Source organism: Eucalyptus grandis, chromosome 11 (assembly GCF_016545825.1).
Source record: "Eucalyptus grandis isolate ANBG69807.140 chromosome 11, ASM1654582v1, whole genome shotgun sequence".
NCBI classification, from domain to species: Eukaryota; Viridiplantae; Streptophyta; class Magnoliopsida; order Myrtales; family Myrtaceae; genus Eucalyptus; species Eucalyptus grandis.
This window is the reverse complement of record NC_052622.1, coordinates 15668134-15692700: the sequence shown is the minus strand read 5'-3', so window position 1 is coordinate 15692700 and position 24567 is coordinate 15668134. Positions and strand designations below refer to the sequence as shown.

Genomic DNA, 24567 nt, shown 5'->3' with positions numbered 1-24567 from the left:
TCACAACTAATACAGCATAACCATTGCCAAGATCATCGGTTCGCCTTCATCAGCAACAGTGACACACCACTGCTACGACCGTCACTAATGATAATATCCCCGAATCAAACATTGTACAACGGTCATTTTGCTTTCTTATACTGCGAACCCATGCAATCTTAAACTTCTATTTTGACATATATCTGCATGGGAACAGGCGCAAGGCATACAAAGATGCAAAATCCTACGATGTTTCCTTGAGAAATTCATTTTTCATTAGTCCAAGCATGTGTGCATGAGAGTGAGAGAGAGAGAGAGAGAGAGAGAGAGAGAGAGAGATCTTAAGTACTATATAAAAATTGCAATAACCCTTGTACAACACGATTCATCAGAAGAGTTTGAAGAGTGATGAAGAGAAATATCAGAGAGTTCTTCCACTGTTTAGGCGAAACTCATCATGCGGGTCTCTCCCCAGTTCATTGATTCCTCTTTCAACTAACTCTAGCATATTAAAAAGCATAATCTAGAGTGCCAATACGTCCAGTTGCTAGTGCTACATATTAACTGCACCCACGAAGGAAAAAGAAACTAATTATACGATAATTCAACAAAAGAAACATGATTAGTGATATGACTATGATTAGGATAAAAAATGAAGAGCGTAGTCAAAATACTGGTCACAACAGTTCATGACATCTTCACCTCCATAAGCTGAACCTATAGTTTTCGGCACCTTCATACAGAGTGTGTTTTGATAGCAAGGAAGAGAAATAAGACATGTATTTGATATACATGATGAGTCCATTGCCGGTTATTTATCCTTTTGGGAACAAAATTGATTTCCCTAATGATAATCTTCTTTTTTCTAATTATGTAGGGGATTGATCATATATAACTGTGCTTGATTGGCATGTTCACGGACATGTATATATAGAAAGTTTTGTTACTAATACTGTAGTTGAATAGGAAAAGAAGTGGGAGTGTACCTGAGCTTTAATTAGACGAGTTGGAGGGCAGTGTGGTCGGATCGAGAATAAGATTGGTGATTTGGTTCCAGGACATTGACTTGCAGGAAGTTGCGATCGTATGCAGGCTGAGACGGCAGCGCCTCGTACACTGACGACGATCCCGGCATGTTGAAGTGATGATCACTCCCTTGCTGCTGCTGCTGTTGTGCTCCCTCGTTCTCAGCTATCTATATATCATCACAAACACAAAATTCAGTCTACTCAATCTCACTACAGTCATTGTCCATGTCCAAGTTCTAATAATTGCTTAGTTTTTTCATGATTATCTGCAGCTCAAGTTATCCCCGCCTTTGCATATCTGTGACATAGCTCAACTAATCGCATCTCTTCATTGTGACATCACTTTGACTGTTATAACCATCCGGATTTTATGTTGTAAAATCTAGAGATATATGATTGGTTTGGTAATACCATGTCTATACGACAAGTTACGTATGAATGCGAATGCATGGGCACAGAGAGAGAGAGAGAGAGAGAGAGAGAGAGAGAGAGAGAGAGAGATACCTTTGCTCTCAGATACATGTTATCATTTTGCAGCTCAATTTCCTGCACAAGGCCCTTAAGTAGCTTGGAATGAGAAGATAAGCAAACGGTCGAAGTAATTGAGCATGCCACAAAAAATATTCACAGCGAAAGCCAAAATACATATTAGAACCAACAAATTATACGTGTACAGAATGGATCTTCTATAGGTGCTTTTCCTTACACATTGTTACGAATGAACTCAATTTGACCGTTGTTTTACATTATGTTGGTCTCATAAAAGCCAATAAGAACACTTAGTAATTTGCTCATCACCATGTTGGGAATATACTAGAATCAAGTCTTAGAGATTTCAAAAGATAGTTACTCACCCTCTTCTGCATGTACTCAATCTCGGCAAAAAGCATCTCATTCTGCAATAGTTAGCATTCGCAAAGTCTATCAATAAATGCACGGAAAATAATTTAAGTGCAAGTTCTGATAATGATCCCAGTTGACGGAGAGACGTGAAAATTTACCTTCTTTGATCTAACTCGGCTGATCGATTTCTCTAATTTGCTCTCGAGATTCTTGAGATCCTTGAAGCTCAAATCACTTATACCCTCACCTAGAATATGCCTTTACACACAGTTTCGGTTTGATGTTAATCCTCAAAGTAAATAAATGAAGCATCTTTCATTTTCAATCTAGTTTGCATTCTCACCTATTTGAGACCTGGATTTCTCTTATCTGTCTCCGAAGCTTGGATGCTTCTTGCTGATAAAACTGAATCATCATAATAACAGTGAGCATCTAAGAACCTTGGCGTATCAGTAAGGTTTATTATTCATAAAATAACAAGAACGAACTCTTTTTAGCAGTCAATTATATGCCACGATGTACCATATAGTTATCAAAATAGGTGATATCACATGGATACAAAGGTATGTTGATGTATTACCACTGATATACACAAGCATTTAACGTCATTACGTGCCATATCTCTATAAATTTAAATAAACCATAGGCAAATTTTGCTAACTCAGGACACTGGTATGACCCAAATCATATAATCTTTGGGTTACTGAGGGCTAAAAGATCTCGACAAAACTGTTCTAATTAGGTTACTATAGTGATCTCAAATAAAGGTGCAAAAGAAGGACTAATTTTGGATGTAATCTAATTAGATTATTATAGTGAATTTACATAAAGGTGCCAAGGAAGATAGTGATCTAGCTAGCTGTCTTAATTCTGTCAAGTTCTTATTAGGTTGAAATATGTGAACTAGGTCAATAATACCTTAACATTGTCAGGGTTACAAACTCAGCATTTTACTTATGCTTCTAAGAGGAGAATTAGTGAGCTGTGAGTGACATTGATAGTAGAGAGTAACGATATAGCATGCAAGATAAGATTCAACGCCAATTATCTGGATAACCTGCTCTTGTAGCAACTCAAACTTACCGCCTTCTTTTATGAAGGTCGTTATACCTAGTATTTCTTAAATCAAGCAATTCAACTCTGGTTTAACACTAGGTCAAACCACTCCTTTAGGTTTCCAACCAAAAACCAAATGCGTAAATGATGTGACTTTTAATGTTGTCCGCTTAACCTGAGTAGTCGTCTGGCATTCGGTTTGCAAACTATTAGGCATTTAATAATCTATCATTACTTATGGTTCCCTAACTTCAATAGGTGACGGTCTTCACTCTCAGGCCTATCAACCAGGGATAAAAGGTGAGCAACCAGTTGATAGGCCTAAGCGAAGCTCCGCTCACCCTGCAATGGTTTTGAATGAACCCTGACTCACCCTAGGTGTGGAGAGCTACTATACTTCCCTACCCGATGGTAGCTAGCAACAAAGTATTGACATGTTGTCTACCTTCACCACCAATAGGCTTCTCGATTTCCACTCAAGCTTTTTTTCTTGGGTGAGTGGGAATGCGGGAGGTGATATTACACAACAAATTAACAAATAATATTGCATCAGATCTTGCGTCAGTTTCTTGATAAGTTCTTGACCAAAACACAGCAAAAACAAAGCAAAATAAGCCAATTGAAGGTGGAACCAAAGTTAACAATGTGGTCGATTGGCTCGCTTGAGCCCAAAGGAAAAAAAAAAAAAAAATCTCCCACGGAATTGGTTATCTTACCCACCTCAAGCCCTATGGGCTTTGCTTTGTAATGATGCCCCTTTTATGGGCTCTTTTGGTTTTGAGTAGTAAGTGAATACAAAATTTTTACGGTCCAAAAAAAAAAAAAAAAAAAAAAAATGGTGGAATCAAAGTTGGATGATTACATCCTTATGTAGGGCACTTCCAATTGCCGAATTGCACATTGCGCACCTCCTAAACATTGCTTGATCTCACAACAACATGCTCTTGTGGGATTTTTCTCACTTCACGCATAATAAACACCCTATATGAGTGTTTATAGCATATAGGCTGTGAGTGTTTCCAAATTGCACATGAAACTTGGAACTTATCCATTGAAATAGGTTCCTCATTTTTTGGAGTCCGGAACCTATCTACATATCCCGAAACCTTGAACCTACCCTATCATAGATTTCAGGGTCGATTCCAAGGTCTATCCAAGCTTCACCTGTATTATTAATTGAATGATTGCAATTAAACATCACCTTTTATTGCCAACATTTGTTGCTACAATCAACTAATGATAACTTATATATAGACACATGAAAAGTATGAAACATTAACAAGATAAAAATGTTAGTCATAAAATGAAAACTTAGACTAGTGGTTCCAAATAATACAATAATTATCGAATGCCTTAGAATAGTATAGAATCACGTGAATACACAAACCAAGAAAAATATAAAAACTTATTTCAGATTCTAGATTCTAGGTCCACCTAGAATCTAGAACCCAAAACTTACTCATCGAAACAAATTCTTTAATTTTTAGAACTTGGAACCTACCTGTACATCTTGGAACTTGGTACCGGATAGGTTCCCACCAATTAGGTTCTTAGGTTCTAGATTCTGCCCTGAAACCACGCTCACCCTTAATAGCATGTGAGAAAATGAAGTGTACTCTAGAAGTATCTGAACATCCACTCATTTGACTCAATTGTTGTAGCGATGCATTGCTAAGGTTATCTTGATGTTCAAATGGCACATAATACCACACTATCACACATATATAAACTCTATGGAAAGGGTATTTTAAATAACGAGGACATCGTAATTTGACATACACGTTACTATATCTAACTGTGCAAATCCTTAGGTTTTCAAGCTTATGACATGTGAATCCAAATCGGTCCTCAAGAGACTGTACCACCTTTTGCCATGCATATCTAAGTTTAGTAAATGACTTTGCGAAATTCTTTAGAAGATTTGAACGTTTAAGCTCCTCATGGTTTGCCATCATTCCAAACCAGAGGAAAGTGAAGAAATTTATTTTCGCAGTTGAATGGCATAGTTTAGCCTCGTAAAAGGACTACATTTGCAATAAGTGGCAAAAAAAAGGAGATAATGAATTCTACCTGAGTGTTCACTTCAGAAACGGACTGTGGATGTGAGGAATCACTGCTTGCTTTCTTGTACCTCTCAATTGTTCCTCTGACACTGCAAAAATTACAGAAAATAAGAATTAAAAAGCGAAAGAAAAGGAACTGTAGTTGTTACATTAATTGAGAATCAGCTGGCCTAAGAATTAAGCTAGAAATTTTCAGAATGATCAAAGGGTCAATTAACTTATCTCCTGGGATTTATAATATTATACTAGTGGATCAAGAAAGACACAACCCTTATCAAGAGATATACAATTACCAGTATCGAAATAAAAGGGCATAAATGCCATCAAGGAGTCTTTATAAAGTCTTGAATTTCATCAAGAGCATAAATTCTTTCTCCTTTCGGATTGCTACCATACATGAGAGTCCATTGAAGATGTGGAATGGTCAGTTGAAGCTTCCTACTCGTAAAAGGACTATCTTGCTATAAGAAACTATAGCGATACATTTCGGATCATCTTGAAGTTCGATTAGTTCAGGATTACGATACCTAAAATCATAACTCCTAACTATAGATGAATTCCTCTGAAATCATGCATTGATCCACATGTTAGAGACCTCTAGCTCACCATTAACTGCACCAACTGGATCGATCATCATGCATGACCATCGCCACCATAGCCACCACCGCCACCACCAACTCCATTACCTCTTGCTAACTATCAATTACCACCACTACCACTTTCGTGTATAGTTACCAAATGATAGAACGAGATATCACGGAATCTAGTGTCGTAGAAATATGATTCCTTCTACAACTCCATTCTGATTTAGCAAAAAAATGAGTAGTTCTAGCGATCTAGTTAAGCGGTTAGTAGTTCGATAATATGTATAAACAGTAGAAAGCACAAGTTTATTTAGCCTTGAGCAAGTTTGTATCTGCAAATATAAAATACTCACTGCTCTATAGTCTAGTAAGCTTTTCTTTGGCACGTCAATTTGTGAATGATTTTTGTTCTTGAGGTTCCTCCTTTTTATTCATAGATCTCACTCTAACTACGACGTCTTTTAACTTTACATGAATGACATATATATTTGGTAATTACATCAATCAATTCGTTGATGAGCTATTAGAGCAAATAATGTGTCTCATTGTAGATAATCTCAATCTAAAAGACTACGTAGGATATCGAGAACTTTGTACTTTACCTTTTCATAGTTTCATTCTAAAGAACCAATGCATGCTTATGAAATCTAGCCAGCCTTAGTTAGATTTATCATGACAAAGAGTTGCGAAGAACCAAACTACATGGATGAAAATATTTATTTGATACCTTTGAACATACTATTTGAACAGCTTAAATTTGTGAATGATTAACATTTTGAGAAAAAGGATCATACATTGGAACGCCAAAGCCATTTAGATCATTTCCTTGAAATCATTGAGTCACTATGAGTCTCAAAATGCACATTAAATGTACTAGGTACGAAGACACTTTTTTCTTTCTTTCTTTCTTTCTTTTAACCTATTTCTAATTCAACCCTATAAACATTTTGTGCAAAGAAATATGCATGTACTAATTCGAAATGTCACCTCAGCTTCTACATTATAATGAAGTCATGAGAACTTGATAGATGAATGGTTGGTATGTACATCTTTAATTAGTATAAGGGAATTTACAAAGAATCCAATCAAATTAAAAATAGTTCAAAAATCATGTATATGACAGACGCTTTACTCTTGTGATGTTGAAAAGTTTTGAAAAAGTAATTGGACCTAAGTAAACAACATTTTTTTATTATTTATCTTGTAAAAAACAAATGTCGAGCACTATATGATTCCTAATGCGACATCGGTTTTCCCCTAATACATGAATTTTCAATAACATTGACGGAATATTTACAACATCAAAGACTCCTAAAATTTTGTTTATCTATCATACACCAATTAAATTGGAAAACAGCAGTAATCATTTAACTTAGTTATCTCATTTAGTAAGATTTTATAAGAGAAACCTTTTGAGTCAATCACCGTAAGCATATGATGATAACACTAAGACGAACCTGACGGCAAAGTTACTTTTTTGTCTGTTTCCGCAGTACGGCGAGTGCTAATCAAACTACACAGAATTTTGCCTCCTTAACTTCGTCGAACCACCGAATGATTGGGTATCCCCCTGCCAAGCTGGCAGAAGATACCATCATATGATTGGTCCAACATTCTTTTTTAAGTTGAAACCACTCAAATGCCACGTGTAAGCAATCCAGGATTATCCAAAGGTTAATAACCCTAGGAAGACACTCTTCCTTCCGGCAGGGAAGAATCCCAAGACGAAGCATCCTTTTTCAAAGGCCCGTCCTTTTTGTGACCATACTATGAATGAGGGTTATAAAGAGAAAGGGATAAGAAAAATTATTTTCAGTTGTCTGTCTACATGCTAGCCAAGTCAGTGTGAGGAAAAAGAAAAAAAAAACCAATTTGCAATGCGGTGAGAAGCACTAAAAGAAGTTGCAGAGTCTCTCTTTGGTTCGTACAGAACCCCTCGCTTTTCTCTTCTCTGCTATCACCCTGTCAATTTCAACTTTATCCCACTCTCTCTCTCTCTCTCTCTCTCTCTCATTCTCTCTCTCTCTCTCTCTCTCTCTCTCTCTCTAACTTGACATTAATCTTAGGTCTGCTTTGAGCAATTGGTTATGTGCTAAACAGAAATGCATGAACTGCTCTCAATGTTTAAACTTTAAGTGACTGGATGCACATGAAGATGAAACCACAGATTAAATCCCAGAAAAATTATTCTTTTCTTGTTTTCTTTATTCCTTTTTCAGGTTACACCCAGAAAACTTTCTTCTGAGATGCTTTCTCTCTCTCTCTCTCTCTCTCAAGTATGTGCATAAGATTCTGAAGATCTAAACAGGGTTGCTTTTGCTTTCGGGATTTCCTTAAAGATGAAAGCTCTCTGGGTTTCTTGCAATTTGTGGAGAAATCTGAGGTGGGTTTTTTTTTTCCTAAAATTGTTCTTGTTTTCCTTGTTTACTAAATCGCCAAAACTAAGGGTCTCTTTCCCGTTAAATCGGTCAAATCCAAAAGAAAAGCGCTGAACAGATCCCAAAGTAGAAGAAAGAAAATTTATACGGACCAATTATTTCTTGCCCTTAGATACAGAAATAGACGAGAGAGAGAGAGAGAGAGAGAGAGAGAGAGAGAGAACGAGAACTTAAAAAAAGAAGAAAAGAAGCAGAGAAACCAAGCAATGGAATCACGACACACACACATACACTCTCTCACCTTGTCCCTAGTGAGCAACTGAAAAATCATGTCCGACGTGACCAAAGATTCGTACGTGCTGTTGTTACTAATTAGACATGATACACACAGCTCACTCGCGCAGAAACAATATGCAAAACCCTAACTAATCTCAAAACTTTCCTTTCTCTCCACTTCGATTTTAACTAGGGAGAGAGAGAGAGAGAGAGAGAGAGAGAGAGAGACGATCAGCAAGACTATGAGGGGACAAAATCAGCGACACCCGCTTAGCCGAACCCTTTCAGCTTTTTAACAGGCCGATTGAAGTGAAGATCTTGAAGTAACTCTTCAGATGTGTGCCATATGGGATATTTTGAACCCTATTTTGATGGGTTTAAGGCACTTGTCCCGAGATTTTTTCTTTTGGAAATGACATTTCATCCTAGGAAACGTCTAGAAAATGTGAAATGGCCTTTGAAAGTGTCGCAGCTTTTTTTTTTTTTTTTGAGAGAGAGAGAGAGCTCTCTCTTTGAGTAGATCTCTTCAAAGGCGTACACCTCGATCTTGTGACAGACATTGCTAGGAAGAGAAACAATAGACGCTTTGCAGCTCATGGGAGGACAGTCATTTGAGAGAATCAGACGAAAGATGGGTTATGCTCATGAAATTATAAGTTCCTAATCGTTAGTTTCGTCTGAAAACAGAAGCCTTGACAACTTCGTGATTGTGTATTCATAAATCTCAGCCTAAAAGGTGAAAATCCAAATGAGAAGAAGAGCACTGAAAACACCATAAGAAGATCGCTTTTGAAGAGAGTTTATTCGTGAATGGCAACAAAACCTGTTGTTAGCATATTCATAGAGCCTGCCACGGCTCGAGAAGACAATAAGCGCCACTTCAGCATCGCACAACACCGATAGCTCATAAGCCTTCTTCAACAACCCGTTCCGGCGTTTACAAAAGGTGACCTGCCGGTTCGTCGTGTTCTCGATCCGTTTGATCTCTATTTTCCCTCTCCCCCCGATTCTCTTCTGTGAAGAGGCCTCTGAAAATTCACTCGGGAACTCCATACTGCCGCAAAAAAACCTGAAAACAAACGGGCAAATTCACTTAGATCCGTCTATTTTAGCAAGGGGGAAAGTAGCAATTTATTTGATTGAATCTAGGAAGCATTCAAGAACAAGAAGAGGGGAAAACGAAGTTGAGAGAAAACCGTAACACCGACCTTGGTTTTGAAGATGCTTAAAAAAATATGAACAGATAAGATTCAAGAAACTAAAAGCTTAACTTGGGTCTCTCTTCTTTGGTGTGATCGTGTGCCACAGAGAGAGAGAGAGAGAGAGGAACCATCCAAGAAAATAGAAAGAGTAGAAAATGAAGTTGAGAGAAAATCGTAACACCAACCTTGGGGACGAGGATGCTTTGGAGAAAAATATGAAAAGAATAAGACTCCAGATACTAACAGCTTAACATGGGTCTCTCTTCTTTGGTGTGTTCTTGAACCAGAGAGAGAGAGAGAGAGAGAGAGAGGTTGCAGAAAATGGAAGCAGGTAGGTTACAGCAGATGGATATTTATGGGCAGAGAAAATGGACCGTGCAACTATAGTCAAAAACAGCTTTGCGCTGTCATTATACGCCATACTCTCCTCTAATTTTTCCTCCATTGGAATTCTTGTTTTGTCGGGGAAAATCTTTTTTGGGGGGAATTAGGGCTTTAGCATTATGGGAAAAAGGGTATCTTTTTTCTTTTGACATTGCAGATTCCTTTATTAGCGGTCCATTACTTCGTGTATAGGCAAAAGAGTGTGGGAGATCATCAAAGAGATCTTTGAAAAAAGTGACCCTTAATGGTGTTTGATGCGCGATGCCATTGGGCCTTGCCCATGTTTCTTCCTTCCACCGAAAATAGGGTAGGAATAGAGAAACAAAAAATAGGATTTAATAAAATTGGGAGCAGTGCTATGCTGAGAATAGTAAAATTGGTGTATACAAATCGGTATTCCAAGTGATTTAGTATACTGCAAGCGAGCAGTTGAAGTTTGGATAGTTGTGTCATATTTATCCTCCACTAACAGTTTAACATCACAAGGTATACCGATTCTATAAACAACTTTAGTGTATATAAAACATTTCTTGTATTATTATTTGGCAATCTGATATGCAGCAATGCCCTTTATGGTATATATTTGCCAGTGATTCACTACCGGATAAAATCTCTCTATCTCCCTTGCATATATAGTTACAGAGTGTTTTACTATAGAACAACATGTGCATATACAAATTGTGTTAATGATATCATGTTAAAAACCAATGGAAATATGTCTCAAAAATCTATCAAAAGGCATACATTTAATTCACGAGCCGGTATGGATCCCCTTTCTCTCTTATGATAAGCAAGCTTATGTTTGGTAGTTAAACCACGAGAGAATAAAACAACCTACTAAATTCATGGATTAAGTGACATATGAGTCAAAACCTGAACAAATGATCCTGATATATGATTTTTCAGCACTTAGTAGACACGATGAACCAAATCCATATATCGCATTGTATACCCAGTCCGCTTTCATTTCTTAGTCAATAAACTACTACCTCATTACTATGTACCCATCCGGTTGATTTAACAGATCAAGTCCACGCGATAGCCTCTAGGGCATTTTTGTTGGGAATTAGATGAGGAGTGCGACGTGGGTGAGGGTGACTGCCATGTGAGGTCCAGTTCACATCACGCTCTTGAGTTCATTTATGGCAACAAGGGAGGAGGCCCATGACTGTACATTTCATCTTCAAACCTGCAATGGATTGCCCTCTTTCAATTGTAGGACATGGGTGGGATCTTCCCCTCTACCTCATCACCGAAAAGTTTATCTCAAAGCTGAAGGTCCAAACCAAGCATCGGAAAGTAAAGCAGCAACATTGTCTCCTGTCTGGCGCTTACGAGGGACGAAGGAAGTGGATGAAGTGGGTGGGTGGATGGAGTCGCTAGCTGTTAAAGAAACCGGACGTACTTAGTTGCACTTTTTATGCTTTTCACAATTTGATATTTAAGATTTTATTTATATTAGATGTGAGAGCTTGATAATAATTTAGAGGGTGGAAAATATAGTGTCATGCTTTTGCGATAGCACCATGCGATATTATCAAGACAATTATATCCCTCCATTTTGCCCATACTAACAATTGTCCTATCTTATATTTTAAAATTTAGAGCGACATAATTGATGTGGTGATACCGCGTTACTATAACACACAATATCACCCTTTCATATGATATATTCTCACAATGTAATGGAACGACATCTAATGGAGCAACTCAATTCATATCATATGTATAAGATAATGACACGTGTCACTGACTTTTTAAAAATTGAGCATATATTAAAAAGAGCCAGAAATTTATGGTCATCTTACACATCAGAAATGCTAAAAGAAGAAAGCGGCCTCAGACCATCCTAAACCGCGTGGTTAATTTTTTAAGAGGAGAAAAAATTACAAATGATTTATTACATATTTCTATCAATTTGTTGATTTGGCGGTCAATAACCAATACGTGCAACCGAACCCGAAAAAAAAAAAAAAAGCCAATACGTGCCACTCCTTTTATTCAATGTTCATATTGCAAAAAATAATATTTTCTTTTTATATTTTCATATTTGCAAAAGTTAATTGACAAATGAAAAAATTTCCCTCAATGAGCAAAAATAAATGATGAATCACAGTCTACACTGAAAAAAGAAAAAAAACATGGGGGTGGAATGTACAAAGTTTTAACAGTTTAAGTGGAAATATGATGCAAAACTAGCTATGAAACCCTAAAAAAGTAACATATACTTTTTTATTTTTTTTTTATTTTCCCATGCAGATTAGTGAAGAAAGAATGTGAAAGCACTGGACATGACTAGAAAATGGTAATTATCTCTAGCCTTGGAGTTGTTTAGGATGGCTATTAAATACCTCTTGACCTTTCGTACATTTGGATTCTGAGTTTTGTTCATACTCAACATCTCAAATTCTAAAAACATCAACTTGTAAGCATTTCAAGTCATTATGAACTTTTCCTGGCTTCTAAACTATTTTAGATAAATTTTTGTTAGTCAAACAATTTTTATAAAAATAAAAAATAAAAAAAAAAATTGAAGAGTTAGAAAATGGGTCAACGAAGTATAGTATTTTCAACATCCCGCATGGGAGCCAAATCCGACATGTGAAGTACACCTGTGTAACTACATCAATCAAATATAACGGCAACAAAAAGGAAAACTTGCGAAATATTAGAAGCAAATCTGCTCATGGGTCCGGCAATCTCTGGTTCTTCCACCAATGAGCAGGCTTGGCCCTAATTTCTGCCGTTGGTAGTCCGGCTGGGGCAAATTTTTTTTTTTTTTCCGGGGTTTAAACCTCAGCGAAAATCAACCGAAATTATTACATTTGAATTTTACACAATAATTTAAGACTAAATTGATAAAAATTGAAAAGTTTAATATTGAATCGGTAAATAGTAAATGTTGGGCTAATTGGACAATTACATGATGCTTCTCATGGCTAGGCTTGGGTGCTTAACTAAGCCAGCAAGTTCAAGCTTTGGTGAGCTAGGGCAAATCCATGCAGACTTCGAACTCAAGGGGGCATCGTCCAACCCGTTCAATGATCTGATTTAACTAATAGTAACTAACAAAATAAAACAATAGATATTCAAATTGATTATTATGTTCTGATTCAATGTTATCTGAACCATTTTCTCCCAAAATTTAAGATCTCGAATAAAACACCAATAATGTGAATAAAACATATTTCTTGACTTTCTAGGAAGGAATGTTTATTTGTTTTCATAAAGTACAGAGGTTTAAATCCAAAAATCCCTAAACAGAAGACAAAAAGTACCTTATCTTGTCCACGTCACACAAAACGGAGAGGTCCAAATGACACCGAGAGCATATGTACAACAAACTGATAATGCGTGCATAACAATGTGATCCTACCATATCACATGCCATTTCATGATGTAGCATCAATTAAATTCTCAATAGCATAATATAAATACATCGTGGCATCAATCTTCTGCTACATAAAATCTATGGTTTTGCATTACCCTTTTTTGGGCAAGTAATTTCTCTTGAGAGAGAAAATAAGGACGCGTTTAGTAATGTTTCTGTTCCGAGAAATAATTTTTTAATATAAATAGTTTTATATATTCATGTTCCCGGAAATAATTTCTGAGTTTAAGAATGCGCTTGGTAATTGCAAAACATTTATATTTCAAAATAGAAATGCATTTGGTGAACTTATATAATTTTGTTGTTTCTTTTGATTTTTCAATATTTTTATTATATTTTTCCTTTTTTTCTTCTTTTTTTTTCCTTCTTTCTTCCTTTTGGCCGGTCGCCGACCTCGGTCATGGCCGACGACCGACCGACAAGGGCCAGCGACCTCACTAGAGGGTCACCAACTCACGGCGAGGCTTGGCCTCACCTTGGCTGGGCAAGCTCAAGCTCGGCTTCGCTGGGCCACCGCTAGGCGACATTGACCTAGCGGTGGCTTGGCGAGGCTCGGCCTTGCCGAGGGCCGGTGACACTTCGGCGAGGTCACCGGCCCTCATCGGCCGATCGGCGCCATGGCCGAGGCCGACGACTAGCCAAAAGAAAGAAGAAGGAAAGGAAAAAAAAAGTGTTTATCGAAATTGTTCCCAAGAACAAAAGTAACTTTTTCTACTTTTTGTTTATGTTCTAAATTTATTCCAGGAAATAAAATTTTTACCAAATATATTTATGTTGTTCTTTTGTTCCCCGGAACAAAAGAACAAAAAGAAGGAAACAAAATTTTTACCAAACAGTGCCTAATTCTCTGGACAGAACTCCTCTAAGGCCCAAGAAAAGAATTCAGCCTTTTGCCTCAGCATGTTTTATCCCCAGATGCTCACCATAACGTTGTGACGTTTCTTCTACCTACCCCTAGCTAGACAACTGAGTTGGATCCACAGGCGATGACATCTTGCATTCACCCTTTGAGAAATTTTCTCATGAGCTGCCATGTTCCATGCCTGGATATTTCAATGTCCTGTGGAAACCCTCCTCCATCTCTACTCCTTTGGCCCCGCCTCATGCGCTTGTGACTCAACGATGGGGCCAAAGTTCTACATCAATCATCGCAAGAGGAAAATCTCTTAGGAATGGTGTATGGTGAGGACCACATTTGGGGAAGTACTAGAGTACTCTTGGTTCATGCGCGAGCGCGAGCGAGAGAGAGAGAGAGAGAGAGAGCTCTAGACCCACATGGAGAATATTATTTGGAATGTGACCTTATCGAGGCGCCATGTCTCCCCCAAAAGCGTGATTAGATCTAACCCCACCTTGGCGACCCTTAGACGTTGAACATTGTCCACCAGAATTTATGCATCGCCTTTGTATTAGGATAATCCATAGAAAACCTAATTGGTTGGCTACAAGACCGGTGGGGCGACCTCCATGTTTGTCCCTAGTTTTCAAGCGTCTCACGCCTTTGTTTTCGCTCGTGTTTGTGGTATACAAAAAAAGCAATGGTCGATTCATCGCATCACTTAATGAATAACTAAAGTCTATTGATGAGTCTTTGTATGTCTAGCGTTGTCGTCATGTATTAGTTTTAGGAACAATGACGCCACAAGGCCTTGAACCTTTTTCCCATTTTCAGAATCAAATGTCTTATTCAGTTGAGTACCTGAACTTATTCGGTTCAATGTAAGTTGCAATTCGTGTATGAACTTACTAACTTCAATGTTAGTGATTCATCAATTTTTTCACCGATTAAGTTACTGGTTAGTTTTGTAATTCCCATATCTATTTGAGGTAGTTACTAGTATTTATGTTATTTTTTTAATGTAGTAGTTTTTCCATCGGGTTACGAAATCAATAAAATTTGATAAGCCACTCGAAATAAAAGTTGATAATCTTATTTAACAGTTGGTAAATTAGAAGTACTAGTATAAAGAAATTAAAAAAGTTATAAAGATAAGAGAAGGTCTCTCCTTTCCTTCGTTGGTTGAAGATAAGAGAAGTTGGTAATTTGAGAAGAGCAAAATAAACGTTCGTCAATAACTCCAAAAAAAGAGTAGTATGAAGAACTAGTTGATAATTTAAACGTAGATAAAGTTGGTAAGTGAAGCAAATAAAAGCAGTAACTCAATAGAAAGTTGATAGTTTAGCATTCATTTGTTTAATAAAAAATGAATGATTTGAAAAACGTTTTAGCGAGCCAACAAAAAATATCTTTATTATTGACAACAATTCATTTTGTTCATATATTTTTGTAAAGGATATAACCAATTATTTTTAGGAAAATGTTTTCCAAAACGTAAGTTTCTCGCGAAACAAACAAACCCTTAAAGGAAAATCAATGAAACGTTGGCCAGCAACTTAGACAAGAGTTGGTAATACAAAACTAGTTTTACAACTTAAATTGAGAAAATTAATAAGTCAAACATAAAAAAATAAATAAAAAATAAAAAGAAAAAGGATTGGTAGTTTCATTTAATAGTTGATATTTTTGACGCACTGGTAAGAAAAGGTAAATAAAAGATGGCAAGAAATAAGATAAAGTTTTAAGTCAAAATTAAAACAAGTTGGCAATTAAAAAACCGACATTGATAACTAACTAAAATAAGAGTTTGTAACATTAAACAGGTTGGTAACTTGATTGCATAAAGTCGCTAATCAAACTCATCAAGGTTGGAAATTTCATAAAAAAATCAATAATTTTCAAAAATTTGATAAGTAAGACAAAATAGAAAATTTCAGTTGGTAAGTTTAAGAAAAAAGAACAAATAATAGTAAGGAGCTGAAATCACAGTTGGTAATGGAAAACAAGCTAATAACCTCATTGGAGAAAAGCTGATAAGTCACATTAATAAAGGTGTGTTATTTCATATATTAAACAAAATATTTAAGCTACTGGTGAAAAGGTAAATAAAAGTCAATAATTAGAATTATTAGAGAAGTTTATAAATTACATGTGAGACAAGTTGGTGATCTAAAAAAACAAATAAATATCTGTAACCAAATCAAATAAGAGTTGATAACTTAATCGAAAAGAAGATAGTAATCACTCTATTTGATGTTGGTAATTTCTACAAACAAGTCGGCAAACAAGGCAAATAAACAACTCAAATGAGAGTTAATAATGAAAAACTAGTTGATAACTTAATTAGAGATAGATTGGTAAGCTACTAAATAAAAGTTTTTAATGTTGTGTGGTGAATTTAAGATGTTGGTAAGAAAGACAAATAAAATTTTGTAAAAGATAAAAGAAACCTTTTTTAATTGATAAATTAAAGAAATTGGTTATTTATAAAAACCAATTAAAATTTTTTTTTTTTATGCCGAGGATCTAACCTAGCTCATCTTACGGGAACATACACCGATTATACTTCGGGGGAGACTAACCTAGCAACCCACCAACCGAGGCCCCCGCTTAAGTCACGTAACCGCTTTGGAAATTGTGGTGAACTCGGGAGTCGAACCCCGATTTGGTGGTGAGGAGGTTAGGCCTCAACCAGCGCAACCATGCATGAGTGGGTAAAACCAATTAAATGTTGATAACTAACTTAAATAAGAATTAGAAAGACAAAACTAGTTTGTAAATTAATTTGGAGAAAAGTTGATAATCAATTTAATTGAGTTTAGTAATTTCTAAAAATAGTCAATAAAACTTACGGGTTGATAATTAAGACATATAAAAGTTGGTAAGCAACTGAAATGAGAGCTAGTAAACCAAAACTAGTTGGAAAATAAAGATTGGTAAATTCATGTAAAGTTAATAAATCTAAGACACTTTTAAGAATGACAGATAAAAATTGGTAAAATGATAACAAAATTTGACAAATTAGAAATAAACAAAACATCGACAATAGTAGGTAATCCAAATGTGAGCTGGTAACTAAAAACAAGTTAGTATTGTAATTGAGAAAAAAGCCATCGTGTCATTCAAATAAAGATTGGTACATTGATACAAGGTTGATACACTTAAAGCGTTGGTAAGAAAGACATAGAAAAATTGGTAAAAAATACACAAAAAAATGATAATTTGTTAATTGTCAAAAAAAATGGTAATTTCACCAAAACCGTTGATAAGTAACTAACAAATTACGAGAAAATCGAGTAACCAGTAACTTTTTCTAACAACTGTATTCCAATACTTACTAATTCAAATCTATGAGCATGGAAAAGAGAATCCATTCTTTCTTGCAACAGTATAGTACTGTCGAATCGTGTTGTAAACTTCAGGTTAACGGTGAGAAGTCGAACCCAAACTTACTCCTTTGGGTGTTCTGATCTTGATAGTTCTAATTCGCATTTTGTGTTGAAGCTTTTTTTCCGAGCCGTGCTCATCATGTTATGTCAAGAATCTCTCCCAAATCAAACCGTGCTCATCATATATGTGCCATCAGCCTGCAATGACCCAATGATACAACTTACCCTGATGAACTACAAAAGTCCTAAACCTTTTGTGTTTGTGCTAATTTAGTTCTAAATCTTCTTCTTTTTTGGGCCAATTTAATCATAAACATTTTTACTTAATGCCAATTCAGTCATTTCCAACCAATTTTGATTGGATTTTACTGATTGGATGATGGCCGGTTGACGTGGCCTAATCGGATCTTGACATAGACAACTTTTAATAATATTTTAATATTTTTTTTATTTTTTTATTTATTCTTAATTCTTTTTTTTTTATTCTTTTTATCTTCTCTCCTCCTTCCTCCAGCCGCTGGCCGACCACAGCAACCGGCCAGCAGTCGGAGGAAGGAGGAGAGAAGATAAAAAATAAAAAGAATAAAGAATAAAAAAATATTTTAAAAATATTAAAATATTATTAAAAGTAGTCTATGTCAAAGACCGATTAGGCCACGTCAGCCGGCTAGCATCTAATCAGCAAAATCCAGTCAAAATTGGCCGAAAATGACTTAATCAGCACTAAGTAAAAATATTTAGGACTAAACTAGTACAAATACAAAAGGTTTAGGACTTTTCTGGCACTTTTCCCCATTTTTTAAACTGCCTATTGATGCAAGAGCAAATCTTGGAAGTTTGTACCTTAGCGACTAACACTGCTACACTCTCCCGAAGTGAATTCTGCAGAATCAGGGAATGCAAGCGACTGCATTGTCTATAAAATGTTTTGCATGAAGATGTAAACCGATGCTTACCGATTCACATAGCACGGAAATTCCAAAGTAAATAGTTTAGACTGTAATACAGCGCACAATAGCATTGCATCAATGGGTTTTGCGTAGAAATAACCAATCGCACGATTTCTGCTTGACGCAATGACGAAATGATTGAAAGCTAGATAATGATCTTGGTATTGAAGTTGGAGAAGGAAGAAAACTTCTTCCCTACGATTCAATGGGACAGTAAAGGTAGGCGATAGGAATGGCAGCACACATTATCCAATTAGCTCTGTAGAAAGATCGATTCTCTATCAAGTAACAAACAGGCGACATTGAGAGCGCAACCTACGACATTGGCGACGATGTTCCGATCACGCACTCCCTCAAAATTTTTACCATGTCACAATGTCAGGATAGCTTCAAGGACAGTCCCATAAATCAATTGCTTGCATGATTGCCGAAACTGATTGGAAAGTATCGAGAAGCTGATCATAGTCTATGATTCCTCCGATCACGGAAGAAATCATTTAAGGGGAAAAAAATTGTTGAAGAGGAATTGGATGCGTGCTTTATCTTTGTGATCTGAGAACAAAAGTCTAAACCAGATCTTACAAAAGCAGACAGATGCTGAGGAATTCGTCACCTTGCAGGTTATGGACAAGCAAAGCAATTAAGCATGATAAGAGGCATTGCCCTAATAAGAGGGCACTTTGCTTTTTGAGGTTTAAAGCCCAGAAAAGGGGGAAAAAAGATGCATTACAAATAATTCAGCTTTTGTAAACCTAATATTTATAACATTAATAAATAATTATAACAACATTCTCTTTGGGGGTGGGGACCAAGGATGCTACCCAAGGTGGACTCGTGTCACGAATGATGGCGAAAGATGCCGAATTGAATGCACAAACCTAATTCCATAAATGCTCGATCAACCCCCGTCACCATCACTTTATTTAAGTCGAAATGGACAACAAGAAGAAAAGAGGACCCGGGCATTTCTCTCCTGCACTACGAGTTTATTTCAATGCGGAAACGTGCGAATGTTGTCACGTAGAATCACGTATGATTTTCACCTCGTCTAAGTTCGATGTCTTCTTTGGTATAGAAGTCACAACTTAGTCAATTCTTGACGTCCAAACTTGACTAAAGCCAATTCCAACGTACCATGCCACAGCTCGTATTCGATGATCCTGTCTCTGTTCGCTAACTAGATCTTTGCCATAGTTGTCCAAGCAAAGAGAACCATAATCTTGTTTAGCCCAGAAGTATTAACAAAAGGGTGAGCATAATCTCTCCAGATGTTCTCTCAAAGCGGCAGCTGATCCACGGATTTGACCGATCGAATATGCTCCAAGCAAATTTCATTGGCCAAGAATTTGATTTTAGCGCATGCAATTGATTGCTCGAGCAAGCTGTGGTTTCAGAGAAAGAATAAAGCCAAGCCCAGCCCAATGAAGTACGAGCCTGCACATATCCATATATAGACCTCCTATTACCCTCTGTAGCGCAACTTAATCATATATTGGAAAGTCACAAAACTAGGTGGAGATTCTAAGTAAAACCAATCAGATTTTTTAGGAACATATTGAGCGGGCATTGAATTTTGTTAGACATTAGTTGATTATTAGGAGCATCCCGAAACCGTCCGGGCCACATAATTGCTAACTTGCATTGATTTAAACAGCTAGATACAAAATCTCAGTGAGAAAGACGACAGTCACCGAGTGCATTACCTTTAATTGTTATCAACTCTCTAGTTCACTTTTTATCCAATCTTGGGAACACATCAGTGCTTGCAAGGTCGCTGAGCTGAGAGAACTGCGGTCCCGCTCGAGCACCCTGCCACCCATGTTGAACACCGACTCCGAGTGAACTTTCGACATCGGAGTGCCAAGCACATTTCGTGCCATCATAGACAATATGGGATACCTCGGGGTGTGAACTTTCCACCAGTTCAACACGTTGAAATCGACGTTCCGAGGAAAGAGAGGCTCCTCCAAGTACTTGTCCAAATCTGATTTCGTGCCATCACTCTGAGAAGTTTCATTGAGGAACTTATCGAACCCGACCAGCCTATCCTTCGCGTCGTTCCCAGGACCCGACAAGCTCCCGGTACTGCCACCAACTTGCCATGCCTGACCATGATGAAGAGTTGATAATGGAGATCCAATGGAGTGTTCATTGTAAAGCGCCTTGATTCGGCTGGATATCTCATCAATGCGTTCGAGGGAAGTACTACCATAAATTTGGGGGAAGTAATACTCTACCAACTTCATCTTAAATCGAGGGTCCAAAAAGGCTGCAACAGCTAGTCCCAAACTACATTTATCCCAGTACTCGTCGAATCTGCTTCTCATCTTCAAGGCCAGAGAACTGATGTAATCATCTGAACTCTTACACCACCCTATCAACTTCAAATGAATATCGCATATCAGAGGGAAGTATATATTTGCAGTCGGGTATCTGCTTCGGGAGAAATCATTCATGACCTCCAGAAAGACATTCAAGTAACCGGTAATGGCGCTGGCTCTCTCCCACTCCACATCAGAAGGACAAACTGTGAAAAGCGGGTCCAGTTCCCTCAGAAGAGAAAATGCGGTCTTGTACTCCAAGGCAACCTCAAGCATCCTGTAAGTCGAGTCCCATCTGAAGCTGTTATCAAGAGATAAGCACTTTTCAGTCTCGATACTTTCTTGTTGGGCCAGCTTGTTGAGCTTCTCTAACATCGCTTGTGAACTTTTGACGTACCGAATACTTTCCCTAATTTTGTAAATTACCTCCCCTAGCGCTTCCAAGTTATCCTGAACCATCTGATTGAGAACAGTAGCGACGCATCGCACTTCAAAAAGTTGGCCACTACCATAAAGAAACCTGTTCTGTGATAGACGATCTCTGATTCTGAGAACAAAGAAGTCCGAAGAAGAACCATCAAAAGTCATGGAAAACAATTTACGGTCAATGTCCCAGTCCATGAGACAAGTCATGATGACATCTGCTTGCATGTCATCCGTGTGAGAAGAGTCCACTGACACAAAATTCAGTATCTTCTTCTTCAGCTGCCAAGATTCATCAATGAAATAAGCAGCCAAACAGAAGTATTGAACATCACCAGAACCAGCCCAAGCATCTATACTGAGGCTAATTCTACCAGGCAATTTATCCAAGACCTCGAAAACCTTTTGCTTCTCTTTTTCGTAGATTTCCAAGCAGTCAGCCTCTATTTTATTTGTTGTCACAAGCTCAAAAAGAGGCTGCAAATTCTTGACAAACACCTTGAACCCCACATGCTCAACCATATTCAGAGGATAGCCATGTATAATGATCATACGCGCAAGATCAAACTGGCTTCTCCTTTGATCGTAGTTACTACCCACAGTCACAGCATTTGCATTATCATCTTTCACCTGGTCGGAATCAAATTTGATATTCACAAGATTTAGCCCTTCATCCTTTTTCTGCTCTTGATTAAAACTGAAATTTGCAATAGCAAGGGGTCGCTCCCTTTTCCTTTCCCTTGCCGGAATGAGTTGAGTAATATCATGATTAGATCTTCTCTGACACCTGATCAAATGATTTCTCAAATGAGAAGTACCACTAGTACTTGAGCCACTCAGTTTCTTTTTACAGTGCCTACATATAGCCACGCAGAGATCACCTTTCTTAACTCTATCAAAGTCGTTCCAGACAACTGATTTTAATCTGCTAGAATTAATTATAACTGCATCTGACAAGTCCATCACATGAACTTAAGTTGAATAACCTGCAGACGGAAAAAGAAAGAAGTCAATCCCTAAATCAATGAAAGAAGTTTACTACATAGGAAAGGAAGTTTGAATCATCTAGCCCAATTCCACCAAGCAAACAATTCAAACATGACCAAGAATTCATGAAATGCAGCGCATCAGCCTCAAGAATTATGAGAGTTCATCCATTTCTCCAGACTTTGGCTTTGGATTCGGTAGGCCTTTTCTATTTAACTTCAACATCTCTAATGTTGCCCAAAAGCAGATGTTAGAAACAAAATCAATTTCATCTTGAGCATAAGCAAATGACATCAGCAAAAAAAAAAAAAATGATGCTGGCCTTTTTGTGTGCATCAATTTGATTTATCACTGATAGGACAGCGTAGGGAAAGTGCATAAGTAAAGGCCAAAGCAAAACAGACCACTTTCTCACGCAGAGTAAGAAAGCAACTGACACATAAGTTACGTAAACAAAAATCTCAGCAGATTCCAAGTCAATCATTAATTTGTCCATACAACCTGGAAGGTCTTTCACTAACAGCAATATTCTAATCAGATAATGGTAAAGGAAAACAAACCAAGTATTCCAAAGATATTTGAATAGGACCAGTCTGTAATTGGTCATTGATATAAACCATGCATTCAAAAGAAAAAGACAAATCGGAAGTTCAGAACCTAAAAGTTGTATGCATGATAAGACATGAATTCTACCAAAATCTACTTCAACTACGATACTGCCGGAATGCACCAGTTGCTTCTTCTGTGTGGTTTACACAAGACAGATTCGGTCCAAGTGACTACTGTTACAGCAACTCGCTCCCTCATACAAATGCCGCATCTCGCAAGTCCTTTTATAATTTAACAGGCATTGGCATTCCCTGAACAGCAGTAACCCGGGGGGAATGTCATGGAAATGTCCCCATAGGAAGACGCCTGCCATCCCAGCTTTTCTGGGTTCTCAGAGCACAGATGGTCAAGCCCGTTTTGCAAAACCAGTTAAACCGAACCCACCTAGGACCTAACGAGAATGCCACTTCCCTGCTTAACGATCTCAACACAGACAGAGCTCATACATACTACCCTCGGCAGAAACGACACCGAAACTGAGACCGCCGCCATGTTCATCGAATCATCATATCGCATCGGCCATCGGGCCGTTTCGAACCCGAAACACCAGACTCGCGCTTCCCACTTCACCCGGCGAAAACCGCACACCCACGATGTAGGAACGACGGAGCAACGGAAAGAACGCACAGAAGCATTCACGACAAGGCCGCACGCTTCGGTCCCCCGAACCGGCGCCAGAGCCAGAGGACCGACGAAACCCCGGCGCCAGGAGGCGGCGGCAGCAGCAGCAGCAGCAGCATGCACGAGGAAGGAAGGGCCGGAGACGGGTCGGGGGGGGGAATCCGAAACCCGAAACCCGAAACCCGTCACCGTGACCAACCGAGGTCAGGAAAAAAACAAAGCACGCACAACGGGCACGCGCGGAGATCCGGGTCGGGTCAAGACGGGGCCATTTTTAATGGTTTAGAACCCTAAAAATGGGTTTCGGATCGGAGTGTTAAATCGCCCCAGAATCCGACCGCGCGCTCCGCTCAAAACAAAAAAAGAAAAGAGAGGGAGAGAGGGAGAGAAGGACAGAGAGGAGGACGGACCCGATTAGGGTTTACGGGCGAAAGGCGAGAGCTTTTCAGCGACGCGAGAGAGAGCCGAGGGGGGAAGGGTCGAGGGGACTTACGAGGTGCCGCCGGAGTGAGCTCCTGCTCGGTTGCTTGGTTGCTTGCTGGCGATCGGGGAACTGCGCGGGAGCGGGGTGAAGCGAGGCGGGGGATCGCCCGATTTCTAGGGTTTACGCCATTGACGCTCGAGAGAAAGAGAGAGAGAGAGGGAGGGAGGAATCCGGTGGGGAGGCGCGTAACGGAGCGCGGAGGAGATGAAGCGCGAACTTTTCACCTCATTTTTTCGCCCTCTTTTGTCGACAGAAATAAAATTAGGTTAAAATAAGAAAAATTGGCCGACTTTTTTTTTTTTAATGTTTACCCGGTTGAATTTTGACAGAAAAAAAAAATTGAAGATCTTTCGGGATTTTTCCATGAAAATAAGAAGTTGGAAATTTTTCGTTTCTCCTTAATTTGGATTTTCCATGAAAAAAAAGAAGTTGGAGTGATTTTTTCGATTTTTATTTTGTTTAATCGAGATGTATTTCATGTATTTTGACTTGTTCGTTTTTTGAAATTTGAGACTTCTGTTAAATTCTTTGTCAAAATTTGAAAGCTGCTTTGAATTTCTAACAAGAAATGGAAAATTTGCCTTGGTTGATAATGGTTTTGCTTTTGAATTGAGGTATCAATTCCGCTTATAATTGATTGATTTCATCTTGCCAAAAACAAATCATTGTAATAATTAGGAGTGTCAATTGTCGAATTGATGTAAAATAATTAAGAGTAGGAATTGAACTTGTATCATTCTTATAATGTAAAGTGTCACGTA

General features: G+C 37.9%; 2 protein-coding genes across 4 annotated transcripts; both read right to left on the bottom strand.

Annotated features, from left to right (window-relative positions):
• Nucleotides 1-310: 310 nt before the first annotated feature.
• On the bottom strand, nt 311-9758 carry LOC104425030 (amylo-alpha-1, 6-glucosidase, 4-alpha-glucanotransferase). 2 transcript variants are annotated; one of them, XM_039304034.1, is made up of 9 exons: nt 9595-9758; nt 9031-9276; nt 4977-5058; nt 2194-2255; nt 2009-2108; nt 1862-1903; nt 1512-1565; nt 966-1174; nt 311-543 (listed from the first exon to the last, which is right to left on the bottom strand). In XM_039304034.1, the coding sequence occupies exons 2-8, from the start codon at nt 9258-9260 to the stop codon at nt 977-979; spliced, it is 768 nt and encodes a 255-aa protein (XP_039159968.1). In that variant the 5' UTR covers nt 9261-9276; nt 9595-9758; the 3' UTR covers nt 311-543; nt 966-976.
• Nucleotides 9759-19097: 9339 nt separating this feature from the next.
• On the bottom strand, nt 19098-24041 carry LOC104425028 (zinc finger BED domain-containing protein RICESLEEPER 1). Of its 2 annotated transcripts, XM_010037592.3 has the most exons (3): nt 23816-24041; nt 20065-22091; nt 19098-19795 (listed from the first exon to the last, which is right to left on the bottom strand). In XM_010037592.3, exon 2 carries the CDS (start codon nt 22066-22068, stop codon nt 20077-20079), a length of 1992 nt encoding a protein of 663 aa, XP_010035894.1. In that variant the 5' UTR covers nt 22069-22091; nt 23816-24041; the 3' UTR covers nt 19098-19795; nt 20065-20076. The 2 variants fall into 2 exon arrangements, with proteins under 2 accessions (XP_010035894.1, XP_010035893.1); XM_010037591.3 differs by lacking the exons at nt 19098-19795; nt 23816-24041 and adding an exon at nt 22786-23074 and having other exon boundaries at nt 19980-22091.
• Nucleotides 24042-24567: the final 526 nt, after the last annotated feature.

Coding starts and splice junctions, on each gene's coding strand:
- LOC104425028 (XM_010037592.3), bottom strand. CDS start 22,068: ATGGACTTGTCAGATGCAGTTATAATTAATTCTAGCAGATTAAAATCA.
- LOC104425030 (XM_039304034.1), bottom strand. CDS start 9,260: ATGGAGTTCCCGAGTGAATTTTCAGAGGCCTCTTCACAGAAGAGAATC. Junction 1,566..1,861: donor TTGAGTACATGCAGAAGAGG/GTGAGTAACTAT, acceptor AAGCTACTTAAG/GGCCTTGTGCAGGAAATTGA. Junction 1,175..1,511: donor ACATGTATCTGAGAGCAAAG/GTATCTCTCTCT, acceptor GATGATATATAG/ATAGCTGAGAACGAGGGAGC.